Source organism: Scyliorhinus torazame, chromosome 19, assembly GCF_047496885.1.
Source record: "Scyliorhinus torazame isolate Kashiwa2021f chromosome 19, sScyTor2.1, whole genome shotgun sequence".
Taxonomy (NCBI): Eukaryota; Metazoa; Chordata; class Chondrichthyes; order Carcharhiniformes; family Scyliorhinidae; genus Scyliorhinus; species Scyliorhinus torazame.
This window is the reverse complement of record NC_092725.1, coordinates 111,395,967-111,417,441: the sequence shown is the minus strand read 5'-3', so window position 1 is coordinate 111,417,441 and position 21,475 is coordinate 111,395,967. Positions and strand designations below refer to the sequence as shown.

At 43.3% G+C, this 21,475-nt stretch overlaps 1 protein-coding gene across 1 annotated transcript in view; it reads right to left on the bottom strand.

The window, feature by feature from the left end:
• The window catches only part of lrig3 (leucine-rich repeats and immunoglobulin-like domains 3), a 71,133-nt gene that overhangs the window by 39,132 nt on the left and 10,526 nt on the right, over positions 1–21,475 (bottom strand). Inside the window, exons 2-3 of the mRNA XM_072485042.1 lie at positions 16,610–16,681; positions 16,431–16,505 (exon numbers count right to left, since the gene is read on the bottom strand). Of these exons, the coding sequence (XP_072341143.1) occupies positions 16,431–16,505; positions 16,610–16,681 (147 nt within the window). The remainder of the gene's footprint in view (positions 1–16,430; positions 16,506–16,609; positions 16,682–21,475) is intronic.

Below are 21,475 nucleotides of genomic sequence, written 5' to 3'. Positions count from 1 at the left end.
TAATATTTGAGTCATTGCAAACGGAGTTGAACATTGCATTCAGGTTCTGACATCTCCACTTCTGACCTTATGATGGAACAAAGATAACTATGAAACAGCTGAAAATAACTGGGCCCAGGAAAGGACCCAGTGTAACTCCTGCAGTGATGCCCCAGCACTGAAATGATTGACGGTCAACAACAACCATCTTCCTTTGTACTATATATGACTCCACACGATTGAGTATCTCTCCCCCCAGGTTGACACCTCATTTTAGACATACTTGGAGGCTGAACCAGGAATCCCCTCTTTCATTGAACCAGGGTGATACCTTGCTTGGTAGAATGGGGAACATGCCAGACTGAGGTTACAGATTGTGGCTGTATCAAATTCTGCTGCTGATGAACCTCATATGCAGAGTCTTGAATTGCTAGATCTTTCAAAATCTATCCCATTTAGCATGGTGGTGGTGCCACACAAGATGTACAGCATACTCCTTGTGAAGGTGGAATTTCCATCTCCACAGTACTGTGATCCATTTGTGACAGTTTGACTGGTAAAGACGAGGTCAAGGTTTCTACATCTTGCTGGTTCCCTCATCACCTGCCAAAGACCCAGTCTAGAAGCAATACTACTGAGCAATTCTTGGTGGTGGGCATTGAAGTCCCTACACAGAATACATTCTGGTGCCCTTTGCTATCCTCAGTGCTTCTTCCAAGCAGTGTTCAACATGGGCGAGTACTGATTCACCAGCAGAGGGAAGAACAGTAGGTGGTAAACAGCAGATTTCCCTACCCAAGTTTGACCTGAAGCCATGTGACTTCATGGGGTTCAAAGTTGATGTTGAGGACTCCTAGGGCAACTCCCTCCTGACCTCTGGTGGTTCTGTCCAGTCAGTGAATGATGGTGGTGCCTGGAACATAGTCACACTCACGGAATCATTCCTTCCAGACAATGTCAGGCTGCTGCTCAACTAGTTTCTGGAATAGCTCTCCCAGTTGTGGCACAAGTTTCCACATTCATAAGGAGGTTTTTGCAAAGCCGACATGGTAGAGTGTGTTGTTGTAATTTCCGGTGCCTCGGTTGATGCCAGGTGACCACTTTTAAAGAGTCAACCAATTGTTGTGGGTCTGGAGTCACACGTAGGCCAGGCCAGGCATAGTCGGCAGATTTCCTTCCCTAAAGGACATTAGTGAGCCAGATGGGTTTTTATGACAATCGACAATGATTTCATGGTCAGTATTAGACTAGCTTTTCTTCCCAGATGCATTCATGGAGTTTTAATTCCATCAGCTACCTCAATTGGATTTGAACCCATGACCCCAGATCATTAGTCTGGGCCTATGGATACTAGTCCGGTGATATTACTACTATGCCACCTGCTCCTCCTTTACAGTACAGAAACAAGCCATTCAGCCGATCAAGTCTGCATTGGTATTTTTCCCCAATCCTATTGTCCTGCTAGCTTCTCTCATCCTTTCTCTGCCTATCCAATTTATCCCAATTTAGAAGAATTTATGCGCTCTGTTTCAACAGCTCGATGTGGTGCCAAGAAGTCCTAACCACCTTCTGTGCAAAATGTTGTAACTGCCCTTCAATTCTCCTGCTGTAAACTTCCAAAACAAGCATATTTCTAAGTGTGCATGCATTAAACTAGGAGAGGATGGGTCAGCACCAAGCTCAGCTGTGAGGCCCTTCATGTTTGAAATAGTCTATGGTCACCCATCATCAAGGTTCCCAGGTGGGAAAATACACCTGCATGGCACTCGAGGTTGCCTGTCTGCTGAGGAACCAGGGTGTTTGGAAGGGAAGAGAAAAGAGATTCTTTTTAGAGGGTTTCAAAGTTCTTTTGCCCTTTCTCCCTACACCAGGTTAAATAGTGAAACCATAGTTACACAAACAAATTCCACTTTTTTCCAGAATTACATGCTGGGTGTTCCATTTTGTTTCCCCAGGGCAAGCCACCTGTACGGAGGTCTCTGAAGATACTACTTCATAGCTTTCTACCAGGAGGTCTGCAACTGCTGATGTAGCCAATTTCTGCTCATATTCTTATGGTCTTATTCCTTCTCTACCTCATGACAGAACTGTCTGGCAGAGGTTAAGGGGACTTGCTGGAGTAAGTCACAGCCATAAACTGGCATTCTTGGCAGAATGTAGCAATGAAAATAATATTTTATTTCAGCACATAGGGTGCAGCACATAACATTATGGAGAGATGGTGGCATATGCCACTGGACTAGCAATCCAGAAGTCCAGGCTAATATTCTGATGGCATGGGTTCAAATCCGACCATAGCGGCTGGTGGAATTTAAAATCAATTAATACATATGGAATTATAAAGCTCGTCTCGGTAACAATGGCTATCATAGATTGTTGGAAAAACCTATCTGGTTCACAAACATCCTTTTGGGCTTGAAATCTGACACCCTTACCTGGTTTGGCCTACATGTGACTCCAGTTCCACAGCAATGTGACGGACTGTCCCCCTGAAGTGGCCCAGCAAGTTACTCAGTTCAAGGGTAATTAGTAAATTCGCAGACGGCACAAAAATTGGTGGAGTTGCAGATAGCGAAGAGGATTGAGCAGGATATAAACTGGTTGGAGTCTTGGGCGGAGAAATGGCAGATGGGGTTTAATCTGGGCAAGCGTGATGTCATGGATTTTGGAAGGTCCAATGTATGTAGGAATTACACAATAAATGGTTGAACCTTTGGGAGAGACCTGGGCGTGCATGTCTACCGGAAGTGGCAACGCATGTGGATAAGGTGGTCAAGAAGGCATACGGCATGCTGGCCTTCATCAGTCGGGGCATTGAATATAAAAATTGGCAAGTCATGTTGCAGATGTACAGGTGCTTAGTTAGGCCTCATTTGGAACAGTGTGTACAATTCTGGTCGCTGCACTACCAGAAGGATGTGGATGCTTTGGAGAGGGTACAGAAGCGGTTTACTAGGATGTTGCCTGGAATGGAGGGCATTAGCTATGGGGAGAGGTTAGGTAAACTAGGTCTGTTCTCACTGGTACGCCGGAGGTTGAGAGGCGACCTGATAGAGGTCTACAAAGATTATGAGTGGCATGGACAGAGTGGATTATCAGATGCTCTTTCCTAGGTAGGAGAGTCAAGTACTAGGGGACATAGGCCGAAAGTGCGTGGGGAAAGGTTTAGAACAGAGGAGGGGTAAATTGTTTACACAGAGGTTGGTAAATATATGGAATGCACTGCCTAGGGAGGTGGTGGGAGCAGGTACGATAGCGACATTTAAGGGGCATCCAGACAAATATATGAATAGGGTATGAATGGAAGGATACAGACTCCGTAATTGCATATGGTTTTAGTTTAGGCAGGTACCATGGTCGGCGCAGGCTTGGTGGGCCGAAGGGCCTGTTTCTTTGGAGGGCCTGGGTTTTTTTAAATTCAGAGTAGCCAATTATTTTTCTTTTCCAATTAAGGGGCAATTTAGCATGGCCAATCCACCTAACCAGCACATCTTTGGGTTGTGGGGGTGAAACCCATGCAGACATGGGGAGAATGTGCAAACTCCACACACACTGACCCAGGGCCAGGATTCCTCAGCGCCACATTCCCAGTGCTAACCAGTGCACCACATCCACCCTCATATTGTTCTTTGTTATTGGGGATGAACAAATGCTGACTTTGCCAGTGAAGCTCACATTCCATGAAAGAATAAAGAAAAAAATATTCTTGAGAATCTCATGTTTCAACTGGACAGAGGACCAAAATTAGGTTAAAGCACTCCAGTCACCCAGCATATTGGGTTTCTTTTGTTTTAAATTCCTACAAGATGGTTCCATTTTTGAAGATTTGGACATGTTACGCACATTACAGAAACTCTGAGGAAGGATGATTTTAATGCAGTACTTTTTTTGTGCAATCGATATCCATCTTGTGAAACAAGTGAATTAAGGGAGTGATGGTGAAGGTAAAGGCATTACAATCACCCATTCATGAAGTTCCGACATTAGTGAGACAAATACAATTGATCAGTTTTATCTGACCCATCTGCTGCAGAATCCCAAATGGTTAGTACTGTACAAATAAGCTTAAATAACCTAAATCAGTCAGAGAAATAGCAGTATAGTTTGGGGGTGGGGGAAGAGACACAGAGTACTGACTGCACCTCAAGATTTATCTTGTACAAGATGTACTTAACACTGTTTGAAAAGGATTCCAAGTGCTTTGCATTTAGCCAGGGCAAATATGGAACATCAGATAGAGAGTTTCACACATTTCAAGTGTGTAAAAGGTAACTTGAAGAATGTAATTCAAATTTGGGCTAATACTAACGACACCTACTCCACAAGGTCAATGCATCTTATTGAAACACTGAATTAGGACAAGAGAAGAGGACCAGAGGGAAAAGAGTACTTATTTTTCAATATGGTGAGAAATGACGACATCTGGGCTGGGATTTTCTGAAATCGCAGCTAAGTGTTGACGCTGGCGTAAACACCCGAGTGTTTCATGCCGACATCAATGGGCCTCCTTGCCCAGCGATTTCATGGCCCACAGGGGGCCAGCATAGTGCCGGAGTGCCCCATGCAGCAGCGGCGCCAAAATGCGGCCCTGGATCCATGCATGCGCACAGCAGCAAGCCGTGGGTCCGCGCATGCGCACGCCAGCCAGCCGTGGGTCCACGCATGCGCACGGCGGCTACTTCCACGCTGGGCCCGTGCAACATGGCAGAGCCACAGAGCGGACCGGCGTGGAAGAAGGTAAGCCTCCCGATCGCGGGCTTGGCAGTCGTGGAGGCCCCCACCACCAGAGCCTGATCCCCCCCGCCGCCCACCGTGGCTGCAGCTCCGAGCTCCCGCCAGGTAGAACCATGTTATAACCACGCCGGCGGGAACTCAGCCCGTCGACCGCGGGGAACTCTTTCAACGGCCCCTGACCGGCGCCGCATCGACCGCGCGCGGCTGGCGGGGATTCTCCGGTCGGCGGAGAATCGCGTCCCTGGCGTCAACTCCAATTCTCCGAGCAGACGCGAGCTCGGAGAATCCCGGCCCTGATATCTGCTCCAATTACATTGTTGGGTAAATTCCACAGTACCAATAGTTGGGTGTTGAAACTATTTGAAAAGTTGCAAATTGTAGTTTTTCATTTTTAACCACCAACTTGCTTCCATGTCTGACAACACGTGCCAGCAGGAACATAATAACAGACGTTTGGGACAGGCTAAGCACGCAGTCAAAAAAAATACTCATTTACATCACCGTTCTAATTTTTGGAAAATTCTTTCATGGGTTGGTTAGGCCAGCATTTATTGACCATCCCCAACTGCCTTCGAGAATTACCTACACAAGAATCTGCAGCTTTTCAAGAAAGCAGCTCATTGCCACCTTTTCTAAAGCAATTAGGGATGAACAACAAAATACCTTTTTATTCATTCATAGGACATAGGCTTTGCTGGCTGGGCCATTTTGCTGCTTTAGGACAGTATCCTGAAGAGCACTTGCAGTGATGTCCTGGGGCTGAGTGGATAGGTCTTCCAACAACCAAAATCATCTTTGTGCTAGGTATGACTCAAGTAGTGGAGAATTCGGTTACCTCGACAGGCATAAGGAAAAATCACTTTAATTAGGACTTGGTACATTCATATTCAGTAATGCCAGTTCATTTACTTTCCGAAGTTGCAGTCAAAGTGGCAGTTCTTGCCACTGGAACAACTTTAAAGCCAAATTTAACAGAAAAAAAAATTGAATTTATTAATGCACAACCTCCTACTACCCAAAAGATTAAAAACGCTCCATATTTTATGTTGAATTTAATCCTTCTGATGTGAACGGCAATAATGTCACATGAAGTAGTTATTTTTATGTCAACCTACAGAGCAGAATTTACTGAATTGAACATTTAGTAAATCTTTAATCCAATAAAATGTCAGCTGTCTATAATGCAAGTGCTACAATTACTATATCTTTTTATACCTCAGGCTATAAAATAATGAAGATTGGCAGTTATTTTCTATTCCTACCTACACTCAATGCTTAAACTGTTCTCACTTGTTATTGTTGCGACTCCTCAAACCATGTCACAGACATTAAGAATACCAAACATTATTTCTCTTCATTTATGAAGGCACGCAACATAGAACAAGAATTTCATTATCACCAAAGCATAACTGCTTTAGTGATATTGCAGTTTTTAAAACAATGCACAACTCTCATCTTGATACAAAACTCCTTGGAGAAGATTTTTCAAAAAAGGTTTAATAATACTACAAAAACAAGCTTTCCATCCCTTTATACAAGCTTCATTCTGGGTCACTGCTCAAGCCAGATAGCATTACTCCAGTATCTTTGAACTGTCAGTCTCAATTTACAGATCTCAGATCAATAAACAGCCATCAATCTACTGTCACATTTGACTTGAACACAATATTCTTCTTTTCCTTTCTCACATTTCTACAATCTAAAAATCACCTAATTTTATTATGGCCTAGCATGTGTTTCTGCACTTCAAAGCTATGTCCACCCCAAGCTACAAAGCTACATACAGTTACTCTTTTGTTAGTGTTGTCATTTGTTTGTAATTTTCACGTTTACATTTCAGAGCACAAATTGATCTGCTTCTCACAAAAGGCCATCTTAATCTATTTGTACCTCATATGGCAGACAGAAGAAAAGGGATTAGAAACACATACAGGCATGTATTAATTCTGTCCTTTGCTAAAAAGGAAAGTATTTGGCTGCCTTTTGAGTCCCACACATTGGTCTGCTGGCTCATGACCCCGCGAGTCTTGCGTAGCTAGCAACAAAGTAAACTTGCCAGATTTGGCAAGTGAAAAATCAACACTTTTTTGTGGTGTTGCCACTCACTGCATGAAACTCGCACTCCAGGATCTGGCTACATCAACAAAGGCCTCATGTAATATGAAAGCAGCCTTTGATATGCAACATTCATTATGCTGGCTGCCAATTAAACTTTGAAAATCACTTTTAGCTTCCCATAAGAATTCTACTGCGGACCACAGACAATAAGATTAACATGAGCAATCATGCTTGACCTGACAACTTTCTCAAGAAAGTTTCAAGGTTTCACCTCCTATCCTTTAAATATTAGTACATAAAACAGTTTGCTGTTTAATGGCATATTTCTCAAGTGCCATCTGGGTTTTCCCTCCACTCCTGGAAAGCTCACATTCATATCATGTATCACTTAACTCTTATTCAAGCAGTACTGCAGACATGCTGACTGGACCAGCTGACCTAGGCCTAGTAAAAATAAACCCCAATAAATCACCAGATGCAAATAATTGAGCTGTGATCAGATTCATTAATTGAATAGTTTCCTGGGAATTTATAGCATTACGTAACTTTCAAACTTCATTTTGAAGTAATTATGTTACATATCATTTGCAAGTTCGACACGGTGGTATGTCTACTATGGTACGACTACTTTCTGCAAGAACAAAAATCTGATTGGTTGAAGTTGCTAAAAATGAACAAGGTGATGGCAGAGTTTCGCCCTGAATAAAGTCCGATTAGCCAACATCCCGTGTTTATCTGGTAACAGTCAGTACTAATTCCCAAGTTTCATTTCATCTTATGAGTCAAAGTCCTTCAAAATGCAGATGATTCTGGTTTTCATAAAAGGGACCACGGAATGAAACATTTCATACTATGGTTTACAAGTGTGTGTTCCTTCTCCAATAGGAAATGCCACACATGCAGTGTAGGTTGTGCCAAAGTTGCAAATGATGCGATTCTGCAGATTAGTTTCAAAACGAACACATTTAGCTCGTCACATTTACACCAACAAAAAAACTACCCTTCCCAAACAACAATGTCCTGCCAAGGCTGCTGACTCTTTAGAAATCACATATGAACAACGGTTACTTGGCTGAGATGCCAACGTGAAAATTCAGATAGCCAGATGGTGAAGGATAGAACATGGGAGTCTAGTCTCCCCTGCCCCCTCACCCCACTTACAACCTTCTAATCTACACAGGAGTATTGCATATTGTACAAAGGGAAAACATTCCCTTTTCAGCCAGTTCCTACAAGAGCACAGTTGAGCCTCCAATTAATATCCACAAACCAAATACAATTAACACCCAACTGATATACAATTAACAAGTTGACACCATTGAAGCTGCAACCCAGCAGTAACCAACTGCAGGAAGAGATAACGCCACTACCTTTCTCACCCAAATCCCACAGCTAACATTAGTCTTTAATATTTATACCACAGCCAATGCAGGAGCCACAAAGTGGTGATCGATAGCATGGAGATAACAGATGGGTTCAAAGATCATTCAGATTGCCTTTGGAAATGAAAAGATACAAAACGAATATTCATGCATGTGGCAGACAAAAAAGTCATCAAAGGTGAAACAATCTCACCCATCATTGGTTTAATTCAAGCATTTGTGCAATGTAGTCTTTCTGCATACTCACCACCGAACTACATTTTTTTCTCTAATTCATTGGCCAAGTATATCGCTATTCAACTTTCACAATCCTAACTGGAGTTCCTTTGGAAAGGAACAAGAAGCAAGCATTCCGGTTGTAGCAAGGGCATTCTGCAGCTGACCTGTACAGTGTCAATATCCCTTCTTTTCCAGGGATCCATTTTTACCAACCGGCCAACCTTCGGGACCCATACTGGCCGACCTTGGCAATCCATGCCGGCAGACCTTCACGGCCCACCATTTTTGCTTACCTTTAATGCGACTGGTTAGCCTGCCTCACGAACTCACTTGCTTTTGTCATTCAATGTTGCATTTCTGTATGGGTTGTTCATCAGAGGCCCTGGAGCTCACATCAGAACTGCTCTGTACTGCTGTGGATTCTCCTGAGCCACTCTCTCCAGCAGGTTTAGTTGGGAGATCCTGGCCTGTTTGTCTCTCTAGCCCTCTCTTCCTTATTACAATACGATCCATTTTAAATTTTACAGTCCTGATGCTAGTTTGCTGCTGTCAAAATGGAGGAATTGCATGCAATTGCACCCAGAGCATGTGACATCAGTGTGATCTGCTCTCTGCCATCGCTTCAGACAGGAAGACTACATTGAATTTAAAGAAAAATGTTCTCCTGGGCCAGCGTGCTGACACCAGAAGGTGGTGTTTCTCGCTGGGCTCTGGGCATGCGCACTGATGAGCGGGTACGCATGCGCAGCACGTTCCGCATTCTGAAAGTCGGTCATGGCCATCATTTTTAAAAGCCGGCTGCTGCAGACGTTGCGCATTAATTCCCTCGATCGGGAATGCCCTCCCAACACCTGTTCGGGTCCCGATCCAGACTTTGACAATGACTGTTCTAGAGCTTTAAGGGCAGAAAAAAATTGGCTCGGTTTTCCTGCGGACAGGATTAATCTTAGCTCTGATGCCCTGCCCCAGGCTACCACACTCGCTGTCTAGCCTCGCATGAAGGATATTACTTCACCGGAGGATGCCATGTACTGGTGGAACGCAAGCATAAAATGATGCTTTCAGAAGAGATTAAAAGGAAAAAAATTTTTAAAGTCATCTAATTCCACTCAGGCAATGTACAATAAATTATCACGATGCAATTACATACAGTAGATGTGGCTCAGTGGTAGCACTCATCTTCAAGTCAGAAGTTGAAGGTTCAAGTCCCACTCCAGAGACTGGAGAACAAAATATAGGTTGACATGTCCTGTGCGCAGTCGAAGTGCTACACTGTCAGAGGTGCCATCTTTTGAATGAAACATTAAGCCAAGGTGCCCAACTGTACCTCTCAAGTTGTCACAAAAATCCATGCCATTAATTTGGAGAGGAGGTCATTATCTTATTGCCACCTTTAGAAGCTGGCTGCATACAAACGGATTGCCAAGTTTCCAACATTAAATTAAAAGTGCTTCATTGGACTTGGGATGTCCTGAGTTTGAGGGCGGAATTCAACCAAAAGATTTCCAAGTGTCATTTTGGGCGGGTTTAGCAGGGTGTTTCTTGCCGGCTTTTTGGGCGAGATCCACACCATTATTTAACCACATGTGTCATTTTATGGGCCTTGTGGAGTTTCTCCCCGGTCAAGCCCACACTTGGGAAATTCTTTCATTACTGGGGAGCTGAACTTGCTGATTAGATCGGCTCCTCAGAGAGCGGACCGTCATTTTGAAAGGGTGGCTCGATCTCCAAATGAACTAGAGGGTCCCATACCTACGGACAATGCCAACACCCGCATACATGGGCATTACCTTACACCGCCCCAAGTGAGGACACCCCACTATGAAGACCCACCTTCTACAGGCCTCCCCACCCCTCGCCCCCCCCCCCCTTAACTCCCTCGACTGTTAATGAGGTCCCTTCATATCCCCCTTTACATTCCCACTCAAAACGTTAGCTCTTTTCTCTCCCTACAGATGCTGCCAGACCTGCTGAGAATTTCCAGCATTTTCTTCTTGGTTTCAGATTCCAGCATCCGCAGTAATTTGCTTTTATCAACGAGGAGACACGTGCAGGAAGCAATTAGGAAGGCAAATGGTACATTGGCCTTCATTGCAAGAAGATATGAGTTCAGAAGTAGAGACATTTTATTGCAGTTATACAAGGCCTTGGAGGGACCACATCTGGAGTATTGTATGCAGTTTTGGTCTCCCTACCCAAGAAAGGTTATACTTGCCATACAGGGAGTGCAGAAGTTCATTACTCTGATAACAGGGTTGGCAGGACTGTCCTATGAGGAGAGATTGGTTCAAATGGGCCTGTATTCACTAGTGTTTGGAAGGATGAGAGGATATCCGATTGAAACGTATAAAATTCTAACAGATCTGGTTTAGCACAGTGGGCTAAATAGCTGGCTTGTAATGCAGAACAAGGCTAGCAGCACGGGTTCAATTCCCGTACCGGCCTCCCCAAACAGGCGCCGGAATATGGCGACCAGGGACTTTCACAGTAACTTCATTGAAGTCTCCTTGTGACAATAAGCGATTATTACTAGATGGAGGTTTTCCCTGGTATGGGAATCTAGAACCAAGGGACATAATCTCAGGATATGGGGAAACATGTATTCACCAAAGGATAGTGAACCTGTGGAATTCCCTACCACAGAAGATGGTGGAGGTGAAGTCACTGAATGTTTTGAAGAAAGAGACAGATAATGTTTAAAGATTTTACTGGCATTAAGGGGTATGGGGAGAAAGTGTGAATATAGCACCGAGATTAGGGATGTTGAATGACGGAGCAATGCTGGAAGGGCCAAATGCCTCCTCTGAGTTTCTATATTTTTACCTTTTGTAGCTGTTACTCTGTTTACTTGCTATAAATGTGGCAGTTAATAAGGTCGCCTTTCTGAATCCTAATTAGGAGTATGCTTTCAGAGTCGCCAGGTATCTCTCGATACCGCCACAAGGTTCAAACCGAATATCGATCCAAGAGCTAATACACCAATTAGTTAGTTCAAAGTCAATACTACTTTATTTACACACAGTACGATTTACTCATGCACAATAACACTACAGGCTAAACTATATCTATCATTAACACCTATACTTAACTTCGGGTGCCCACTTAAGTCAGGGGAACAATGGCCGTTGTTTGGATCTGAGGCTGTTGGGTTCGAAGAGGTAACAGGAGTACAGCTAAGGTCGTCCGCCTGGTAGCGAGCGTGAACTTACTTGCTTCTGGTGGTGCTGGTGGAAGGGTCTTTCCGCTTGAGAGCCAAATCCAAGAGAGCGAACCTTTCGCGGGGGTTCCTTCTTATACTTGGAGGGGCTTCGCGCACTTTTAGGTGGGCCTTAAACTTGGTCCCAATTAACTGGGTAGCTTCTTGATCATGGTCATCGATCTAAGCCAATAAAGGGGCGGGTGCCTTGATGGCTGGACATGTCCTAAGTGGCCGTTGGCCTTGCTTTGTTTGTGTCTTCTGGTTGGGGTAGTGGCGCCAGCTCGTCTGGGACAGTATCGGCTACCTGAGCACTCGTTCTTTGTTTCCCGGAGATGGGCCATCAATATGTAAATCGACCCAGAGTTTCGGTTCCGTCTGCAGACTGCCTTCCAAATATACATTCAGGCTCTGTGCCTGCCTGTTGCTTTGTATTGTCCATTTTTCCCTATAGGCTCTGCGAGTGTCCATTTTGCATACTGAAAGTGGCCATCCCAGATGGCTACATAGCAAAATACAAATACCGTAAACATTAATATTGAATGCCATTATATAAACTGGAATGTAGCAGAGAGTGGGGGTGACACTTCTTCAATGACTAACATTCATAATACTAAAGATGTATTTCAGTACTGTGAGCAGTACACATTAAATGTTCTGGCTTTGAACGGTTTAAAATGCAACTGGAGCAGTCAGTTTGCATTGCCATGGCAGTCCTTACCTTTCAATGTTGTTGCTTCTTGGATGCTGAGAGATAGGATGTACAAAATTGACACTGCAGGTGTCTGATGGATAAACGGGCAGACAGTAGGGTTCTAAAGCAACAAGCTCAGTTGTTTCCATGTAACTAGGATTACTACAGAAAACCTGAGCTCCAATGGGTATGCCTTTCTTTTGTTTCCCCCAAATCTGATTCTGATCATTGAAAGTATTATTTGACTGGTTTATAAATAACAATTCCTCCAAGATACCACGTGCCATGTCATATAAGACCATAAGGCATAGGAGCAGAATTAGGCCACTCGGCCCATCGAGTCTGCTCCGCCATTCAATCATGGCTGATATTTTCTCATCCCGATTCTCCTGCCTTCTCCCCATAACCTCTGATCCCTTTATTGATCAAAATCCTATCTATCTCTGTTTTAAAGACACTCAGTGATTTGGCCCCCACAACCTTCTGCGGCAAAGAGTTCCACAGATACACCAACCTCTGGCTGAAGAAATTCCTCCTCATCTCTGTTGGTTCCTGCATTCCTGCTGTTATCGCATAAAGACAATGTGAAAACTCCCAAGTGAAGAACTCCAGTATTGAAATTAAGCAGTTCTAGTCAGGTTACTTGCAACAAAGCTGTTCAATGCAGCACAGAGTCACAGACCATCAGCTATTGGGCACCTCACGTATAAATGTTGTATTTAAAAGCCACTATATCAACATATTTTGGTTTGCGCTTGCGAATCCAGCACAAACAATCCTAGTACTCATAATTCCCTTACTCCGCTGGCAGTCATACACCCAGGTCAAGTTCATGAATGTCAATCTCCTAAAATGGGATTTCAAACCACAGGCAGTTAAGACTAGCAAAGTTTTCCAACAATACAAATCCAACTCATAATGCTTGCATTAATATAGCACCTCCCACAACTTATTACATTGAACTACAGTGCCTGTTAGTAGGCACATAAACAAAAGAAATAGGAGTAGAATACAAGGCCCATCAAGTCTGTTCTGACATCCAATATGATCATGGCTGATCCTAGGTTTCAACATCACTTTCCTGCCTGCTCTCCATATCCCTTGATTTCCTGAGAGACTAATAAAATACCTATCCCAGCCTTAACATATTGGACGATGGAGCATCCACAATTCACTAGCCCCTTGCTGGTTTCTAAAAACTGCCCAGCAGAAACAATCTCTCAGCGTCCACCGTATTAAGTCCCTTCTGAATCTAGCATTTCTCAATGAGATTGACTCTTATTCTTCTAAACTCCAGAGATTATACTGAAGTCCACCATCATAGAACAATGCCCCTACCTCCCTTCATCCCAGGGACCAACTTAAGGAACCTTTGCTACACACTCCACAATGCAAGTATATTCTTTTTTATATGTGGAGACTAAAATTGCACACATTACTCCAGATGTGGTCGCAACAAAACCCTGTACAACTTTAGTAGAACTCTTTTATTCCTGTACTTAAATCCCTTTTCAGTAAGGCTAACATACCACTTGCCTTCCCAATTGCTTACTGTACCTGCATGCTAACATCCTAAATTCCTTGTACAACAGAGTTTCTTACCATTTCCAATTCTTACGACCAAAATGAAAACACAGTTTCCTACCTTAGACTTTGTCTGCCGTGTTGTTGTCCACTCACTTAACCTGTCTATATCTCTTTAAACCTTTGTGGCCTCCCATTGTTTAGCCTTGCGTCATCAGCAGACATTACTCTCTCTTATTAATATAGATTGTAAATAGCTGAGGTCCCTGCACGGATCCTTGCAGTAGGTGCTTCACTATTCACTGCCTACCAACTTGAAAATGCTCCGTTTATGCTTATTCTCAGCTTCCTGTCCGTTAACTAATCTTCTATCCATGGCAATATGTTACCCCCAGCTCAATGTGCCCTTATTTTGTCTATTAATAATAACTTGTGTGGCACTTTACTAAACGTCTTTTGGAAATCCAGATGTAATCTACAGGTTCCCTTTTACTTATCCTACTCGTTACATCCTCAAAAAAACCTCTTAAAATGCATATGGTTTTATTAAATGCATTGTTGAGACTTCATAATAGATTCCAACATTTTCCTCAATGACTGTTATTAGGCTAACTAACCAGTACTTTACTGTTTTCTCTTTCGGGCCTTCCTTGAAAAGTGGTGCACAGGATGGGGGGGACACTGACATTGGGGACTTTAACACGGGAGACAGACTAGCAACCTTCGAGGAGCTGACGGAGAGACTGGAATTACCAAGCGGGACTCCGACATCTGCCGGTCAAAAGCTTTCTCTGCAAGGTGACGACTACATACCCACAAACCCCAAGAAGCACAATGTTAGAGGCGTTACTGGACGCGGACAGTCTGGGGAAATTAATTGTGAGGACCTGTCCAGATGACTTTAGAAAGGACGAGACACGAGAAAAATGGGAGGAAGAGCTAGGGACAGAAACAGGGTGGGAGCTCTGGAGCAAAGCACTGTTGGGGTCAATTCCACCTCCTCATACATCTGAAAGTGGTGGACAGAGCACACCCGACAAGAACCCGAATGAGCAGGTTCTTCCCGAGGAGTAGGTGAACGGTGCCAGGGAAGCCCAGCCAACCATGGCCACAGGTTCTTCGAGGCAATGTCCAAGGTTGTGGGGGTGCGGGTGGAGCCATGCTCAACAGTGGCAGACTTTGGAGTATTGGACCAGCCAGAACTATTCATGGGGAAGTGAGCCGATGCCCTTGCCCCTTTAATCGCCCGGAGAATCTTGCTCGCCGGCGATCAGCGGCACCACCCACAGCTGCAGACTAGGTGGCAGACCTATTGGAATTTCTCCACCTGGAGAAGATCAAGCTCACCATCTGATGGTCAAATGATGGTTTTCACAAGTTGGAGGCCATTCACCAACTCGTTCAAAGCCAACAGCCAATAGAGAGGTGGTGGTGGGGGGCCGCATGGGTGCCAATGGGACCATAGAGAGCAGACAGGAAAGGTGTGTGGGGAGGGGGGGGGGCTACAGGAAAAAGGAGAGGGGGGAGGAGTGAGGAGGCTCCAGGTAAAAGGAGGGGAGACCAGAAAACAATCGACACAGAGGCCAAGGGGCCCAGAACAAGACCACAAGAAAAGGAACTCCTGAAGCGGCTCAATGAGAATTTCCATTGATTAAAGTCCCCACAAATATTACATTCTCTTCGTTACAAACTCATTTTTTTTGTTTGATGCTCCGTCCATTGGTTTAACGACTGTTAGGGGGCCCATATCCACTCTCACCGGTGTTTTGGATTCTTGCTACTCCTAATTTCCACACATACTATTCTACTTTATGACCTTGTGAGACCAGGTCCTTTCTTATTAATTATGTTATCCTTTACTATCGGGGCTACCCCATACCTTTTGCAACTGTCTTTCTGAAATATTGTGTACCCTGGAATGTTTATTCCCCACTCTTGACCATCTTGTAACTGTATTTCTATAATGGTGATTAGATCTAAACCATTTACCTCTATTTGTGCCACTAGTTTATCCATCTTATCGCAGATTCTTCGTGCATTCAAATGAACAACCTTTCATTTTTCTACTTCTATTCCTTGTAACGGCCTTATTCGCTGATGCTAAATTTTGTTAAACTCTGTCCGCTTGCCTCTGCCCACATTGCTAAACTGCTCCGATGCCTCAACCTTTCTCTGTGGTAGTCATTTTGTCCCAGTTACTTTCTACAGATTAGTAACATGATTGATCAGTTGCCTGATTCAAGATGTAGGAGTTAGAATACCAGAGATCTGCTTTTCTTTGAATAATGTAGCCTGATCAAAACAGGAGGGTCACACCACTGTCTTAAAAACACAGTTTGTAACACTTAATCCAGGAATAGGGCATCCAACAATGCAGCTCCACTCAGGGATACAGTAAATTGAGATCTTAGATTATTATTTTAATTGTGATCAAGCTTTTGTTTTCACAATCTTCTGAACCAGAGGCCACAATACCAAGTGTCACATTCCTGAAATAACAAATCAAGCCACAAGTGCAAAGCGGGCAGATTTAAAAAAAATTTTTTTTATAAAGTATCCATGGTCTCTCAGGACACTATCACAATACATGCCTCCCTGATGGTACCCTAAATTTCAAACAAAAAAGAAAAAATCTGACACTCACAGTGAAAGAAGGGTAATGTTTGAAGCCACAATTCCAAAGTTCGGCACTGCAGTTAATTCATTGTGCGTTATTTTTCTGGAAGTCAAAAATGATGGCAGAGTTATATATGACTAGTGAATTAATCATAATCTCGTAATTTAAATTATATTGATCTCTTAACCGGAAATAGCGCGACTTACACTTCCTGTAGGTTGTGAAGATTGTTAAATAAGTTGCTATCGATGGAAGTAATCAGATTGTGGCTCAAATCCCTGTAAAACATGACACATGTTACACATTAATATCTAACTCTACTTCAATGCATATAATTAACAACAAAATGACATAATAATTAGATAAAACCACCTGTACAAAGTACAATATTGGGGTCATGGGAAAAGGAGTTAAATTTGCATGCACATCTCATGCTGAATCTTTAAACTAGTTAAATTTGTAAATAAGCTGCAGGTTTTTAACCACAAAAAGTAGCTGCCGGATAGCACATCAGATACATGTAGGACTCTGAAACACACAAATCAAAAGATCAAAAGTTTAATTCTCATTCAAAATTAATTAATCTGCAGCAGGACAACAGTGGAGAAATGGAAGGATGTTACAAGTTACAGAGGGACATAGATAAGCTGCAGCACTGGGCTGAGAGGTGGCAAATGGAGTTTAATGCAGAAAAGTGAGAGGTGATTCATTTTGGAAGGAATAACAGGAAGACAAGAGTACTGGGCTAATGGTAAGATTCTTGGCAGTGTGGATGAGCAGAGAGATTTCGGTGTCCATGTACATAGATCCCTGAAAGTTGCCACTCCGGTTGAGAGGGTTGTTAAGAAGGCGTACGGTGTGTTAGCTTTTATTGGTAGAGGGATTGAGTTTCGGAGCCATGAGGTCATGTTGCAGCTGTACAAAGCTCTGGTGCGGCCGCATTTGGAGTATTGCGTGCAATTCTGGTCGCCGCATTATGGGAAGGATGTGGAAGCATTGGAAAGGGTGCAGAGGAGATTTACCAGAATGTTGCCTGGTATGGAGGGAAGATCTTATGAGGAAAGGCTGAGGGACTTGAGGCTGTTTTCGTTAGAGATAACAAGGTTAAGAGGTGACTTAATTGAGGAATACAAGATGATCAGAGGATTGGATAGGGTGGACAGTGAGAACCTTTTTCCTCGGATGGTGATGTCTAGCACAAGGGGACATAGCTTTAAATTGAGGGGAGGCAGATATAAGACAGATGTCAGAGGTAGGTTCTTTATTCAGAGAGTAGTAAGGGCGTGGAATGCCCTGCCTGCAACAGTCGTGGACTCGCCAACACTAAGGGCATTCAAATGGTCACTGGATAGACATATGGACGATAAGGGAATAGTGTAGATAGGCTTTAGAGTGGTTTCACAGGTTGGCGCAACATCGAGGGCCGAAGGGCCTGCACTGCGCTGTAATGTTCTATGTTCTAAACCCTAATTATACTCTGGTGCCCCTAGGCTTGGACAGAGGTAACACAGTCAGGTTTCCTGCTGTTTTGAATGATTGATATCAGAAGCTATATTTGTGCTGTTCTGATCCAGTAGGCCATTGGGAAGTTATAGTTTATAAATAGATAAGTTAAGGGCGGCATGTGGCACAGTGGTTAGCACTGGGACTACGGCGCTGAGGACCCGGGTTCGAATCCCAGGACATTCTCCCCGTGTCTGCATGAGTTCCACCCCCACAACCCAAAGATGTGCAGGGTAGGTGGATTGGTCACGCTAAATTGCCCCTTAATTTGAAAAATAAATAATTGGGTACTCTAAATTTATTTTTAAAGTAGACAAGTTGAAAACAGTGTCAGCCGTGACATCATTTGGCGTACAAATGTCTGCCAAACAGTGACTGTCCCAGCTAACACAATGATCGATCATGTGGCCAATGGGCTGGATTTAACACGCAACCCGCTGTGTGATTTGCCCACCATAGGCCGGTGATGGACCTTCTGGTCCCGTCCTGCCAATGGGGCTCCCTGCTGAACGCGTCTCTCACTGTCATCGCGGGGTGTGCTGCGGGAATAGCCAGAAGACTCTGGCTATAGCACAGAGTTGTTGGTGCCAAAGTAACTGTGCCCCAGTTAAGTATACAGCACTACTTCCAGAAGACAAAATAACGACTGATTTCCGGCCATTCACTGGTGGCAGGATTCTCTGGCCCCGCCAGCAGAGCATCCTGCTCGCGGTTTCCCGGGGACGTGTGGAGGCCTCAACAAGAATTTCCATTGACAGCAGTGGGAACAGAGAATCCCACTGCCAGCAAATGGCGCCCCCCCATCCCCCTCGCCAAGAAACACGCGACTAGGAAATCGAATAATCACGCCTGGCGTTGTTGCTCATATACTTCAAATTTTGCCTTGCAAGATGTTTACATTGTGCTGAATCTCGTCAAACATTTTAATTACATTTTTCAGCCAATAGGGACATGTGTTTAAACTGCCCTTATGATTTCAGACACGATTTGAACAACTAATAGAAAGCACATAATACTGCACCACGCTCCAGCTAAGCATTAGAAGAATGCTGGAGGGAGAACAAAGGGAAGAAAATAAATTTAAAAACTCAGCAAACATAAAAGTTAAAGACTCGAAGACTGGATATATGCCACTAACCCACAAGGATACTAATGTAAAGGTTTTCAATACTGTAGGATATTTCTTTAAAAACAGTAAAAAGGCAAAGAATTTGGTTTCTGATTTATACTGAAATACCCAAGAAGATGGTGGAAACACTCAGTAGGTAAGGCCACATCTGCAAAACAAAGATCTGAACCAGAAATGGTTGCGGTATTTTCCATGCAACCCACCGTTTTTTGCAGTGGTGAAGGCAGTCCATCCTTGGCTGGAGCAGGAGCTTCTGGTTCCACTGCTGTCAACTAGGTTTCCCATTTTCGTCCCTCGCCATCAGAAAACCTGCAGCAGGGGGGGGTGCTGATTGGCGGGACCGCAGGATCCCGCCAGTTTGAAAGTTCTAGCTATTAACTCTGTTTTTCTCCAAAGATGCTAGCTGACCTACTATGTACTACCAGCATTTTTCGTTTTTATTTCAGATTGCCATCAGCTGCAGTAATTTGCTTTTACAATATAAAAAAAGTTATTCTGGTTCAAATCAGTTTCGTATCAGATTGTGCCCAACCTGGTCGTGAATGATCAGGAGTTTTTCAACTGCAACCCATACCAGAGAACTTAAACCAAAACGCTAAAAAAAAAATTATGTTAAGAATGTTTGTAAAAGGGACCCACCAGACAGTTATAGACACGAGCAAATCGGTTCTTCTGCAGTTGCAACATGTACTAAGCTGGCCAAGTATTTAAACTACAAAATCCTCCAATTACTAAAACTGCTGTGCAAAATCGTCACACTGGAGCCAGACACTTTCACTTGGGAGTACAAACTCCGTCCCATCTGTAGTCTATCAATGACTGTGAAAAACGCATTCAATCCATTGGAGTAATGTTGCCCCAACTATTTTCTGAAGAGGATTATAAAAAGTCAAAGTAACTATAGAAGAAATTAAAAACACTACCGCACAAGCTGATAAATGGATTTGAGAAGCTTGGAACCATACTCAAGTTTAATTCACAGCAATCCTGTGCACAAAGTTTTTGAAACATATTTTAAATCACCATTCAAGTACTTCAACCAATCTGGCTCCTACTGCAAGTGCAATGAAAAATAATGAAGTTGAATTCTGCAGTAACTTTCATCTCCAAAATGTCAGTTAGGAAAAAAAAAACTGGAGTCAAATGGCACTTTTTCCATTTGTGGAAAAGTGTTCAATTTCACACTTTTATGCAATGGGGTTTAGAAAATGCAGACACTATAGTCTGGAAGCACATAGGTGCAAGTCTCTACTAGAAGAACAGCTTGTTTTAGTAAAGGATTATTTTCAGCTAAGGAATTTTCTACATATGGCAACTTGCCCTTGAAAAGTGCTGTGTCCCACTTCACATATAAATTTCTTGATACACAGACACAAAAAACCCCAAGCCAAGCCAATTACCATTTATGGAATTAGATTCTTGACACAGTTGTTTTGACCAAAGAAACTAAGCCTCTAAAACTACTGATTTTGTTACCTTCTTTTGGCACAAATGGGCTGAGCTAGTTTTAGAAAGTAAGTTTCAAATTAAACTTGAATTTATTTTAGGACTGCAGTTGGTAAAATCAGGTAATTCACACACAAATTTAATCACAATTTGTGATTAAAACAGTCCTGTCCACTTGGCTCAGTTGGTAACTTTATCATAAAAAGTGGAACTGATCCCATGTTTAATGGCTGATTTAGGTTTGGTTGACTGCCTCCACTGTACCTGTTGTCAGATCAAAGTGATAACCCTTAGTGCCACTGGCAAAGGGATAAGGGGTGAAGAGAAATAAACAGTCAGTCAGTGTTCTTTTCTTTTCCCACTGAATCTTGCTGTGAAGTGTGTATACACACTCTGGATGAAGGCAGCCCGTGACTCCTCTACAATGCCCCTCTCTTTCCCATTCCCACCAAACAATACAAAGAATGGTCACTTGACTACCATAGGTTTGCAGAAATTGCACTTTCGTCACCACCTTTAGGAGGAAAGGAAAACACAGCCCCTGACAAAAAAAGTTTCCGATTTACTGTAGACAAACAAAAAAAAATGTCACTGCCCAACATAATACTAATCTGTACAGATCATATGCCAATTTTGATCTCTAGCCTTTGCTGGGTTGTTTTCAGTCGAGGATTTTTGAAGAAAAAAAAACAGCTGCAAGTTCACTCCCAAATGATATCCAGTCCCACAGTTGAAAAACGAGTATGTGAACTCAGAGGACATGATCAAAGTCCAAAAACCTGCTATTTGGGCAGAGATGCCTGGCCGAGAAAAAAAAATTATAAGTCGACAGGGATTTCCTGCCATTTGTTTGATCATACCAAAAGCTAGGAATGAATTGTAGATTTATATAATTATCTTTTTCTTTTCTGAAGGTGTTGACTTGTTACGGAGTTATAATTCCACAAGCAAGAAACTTCTAATATCTCATCCATGTGAACAATCATCATTTGGA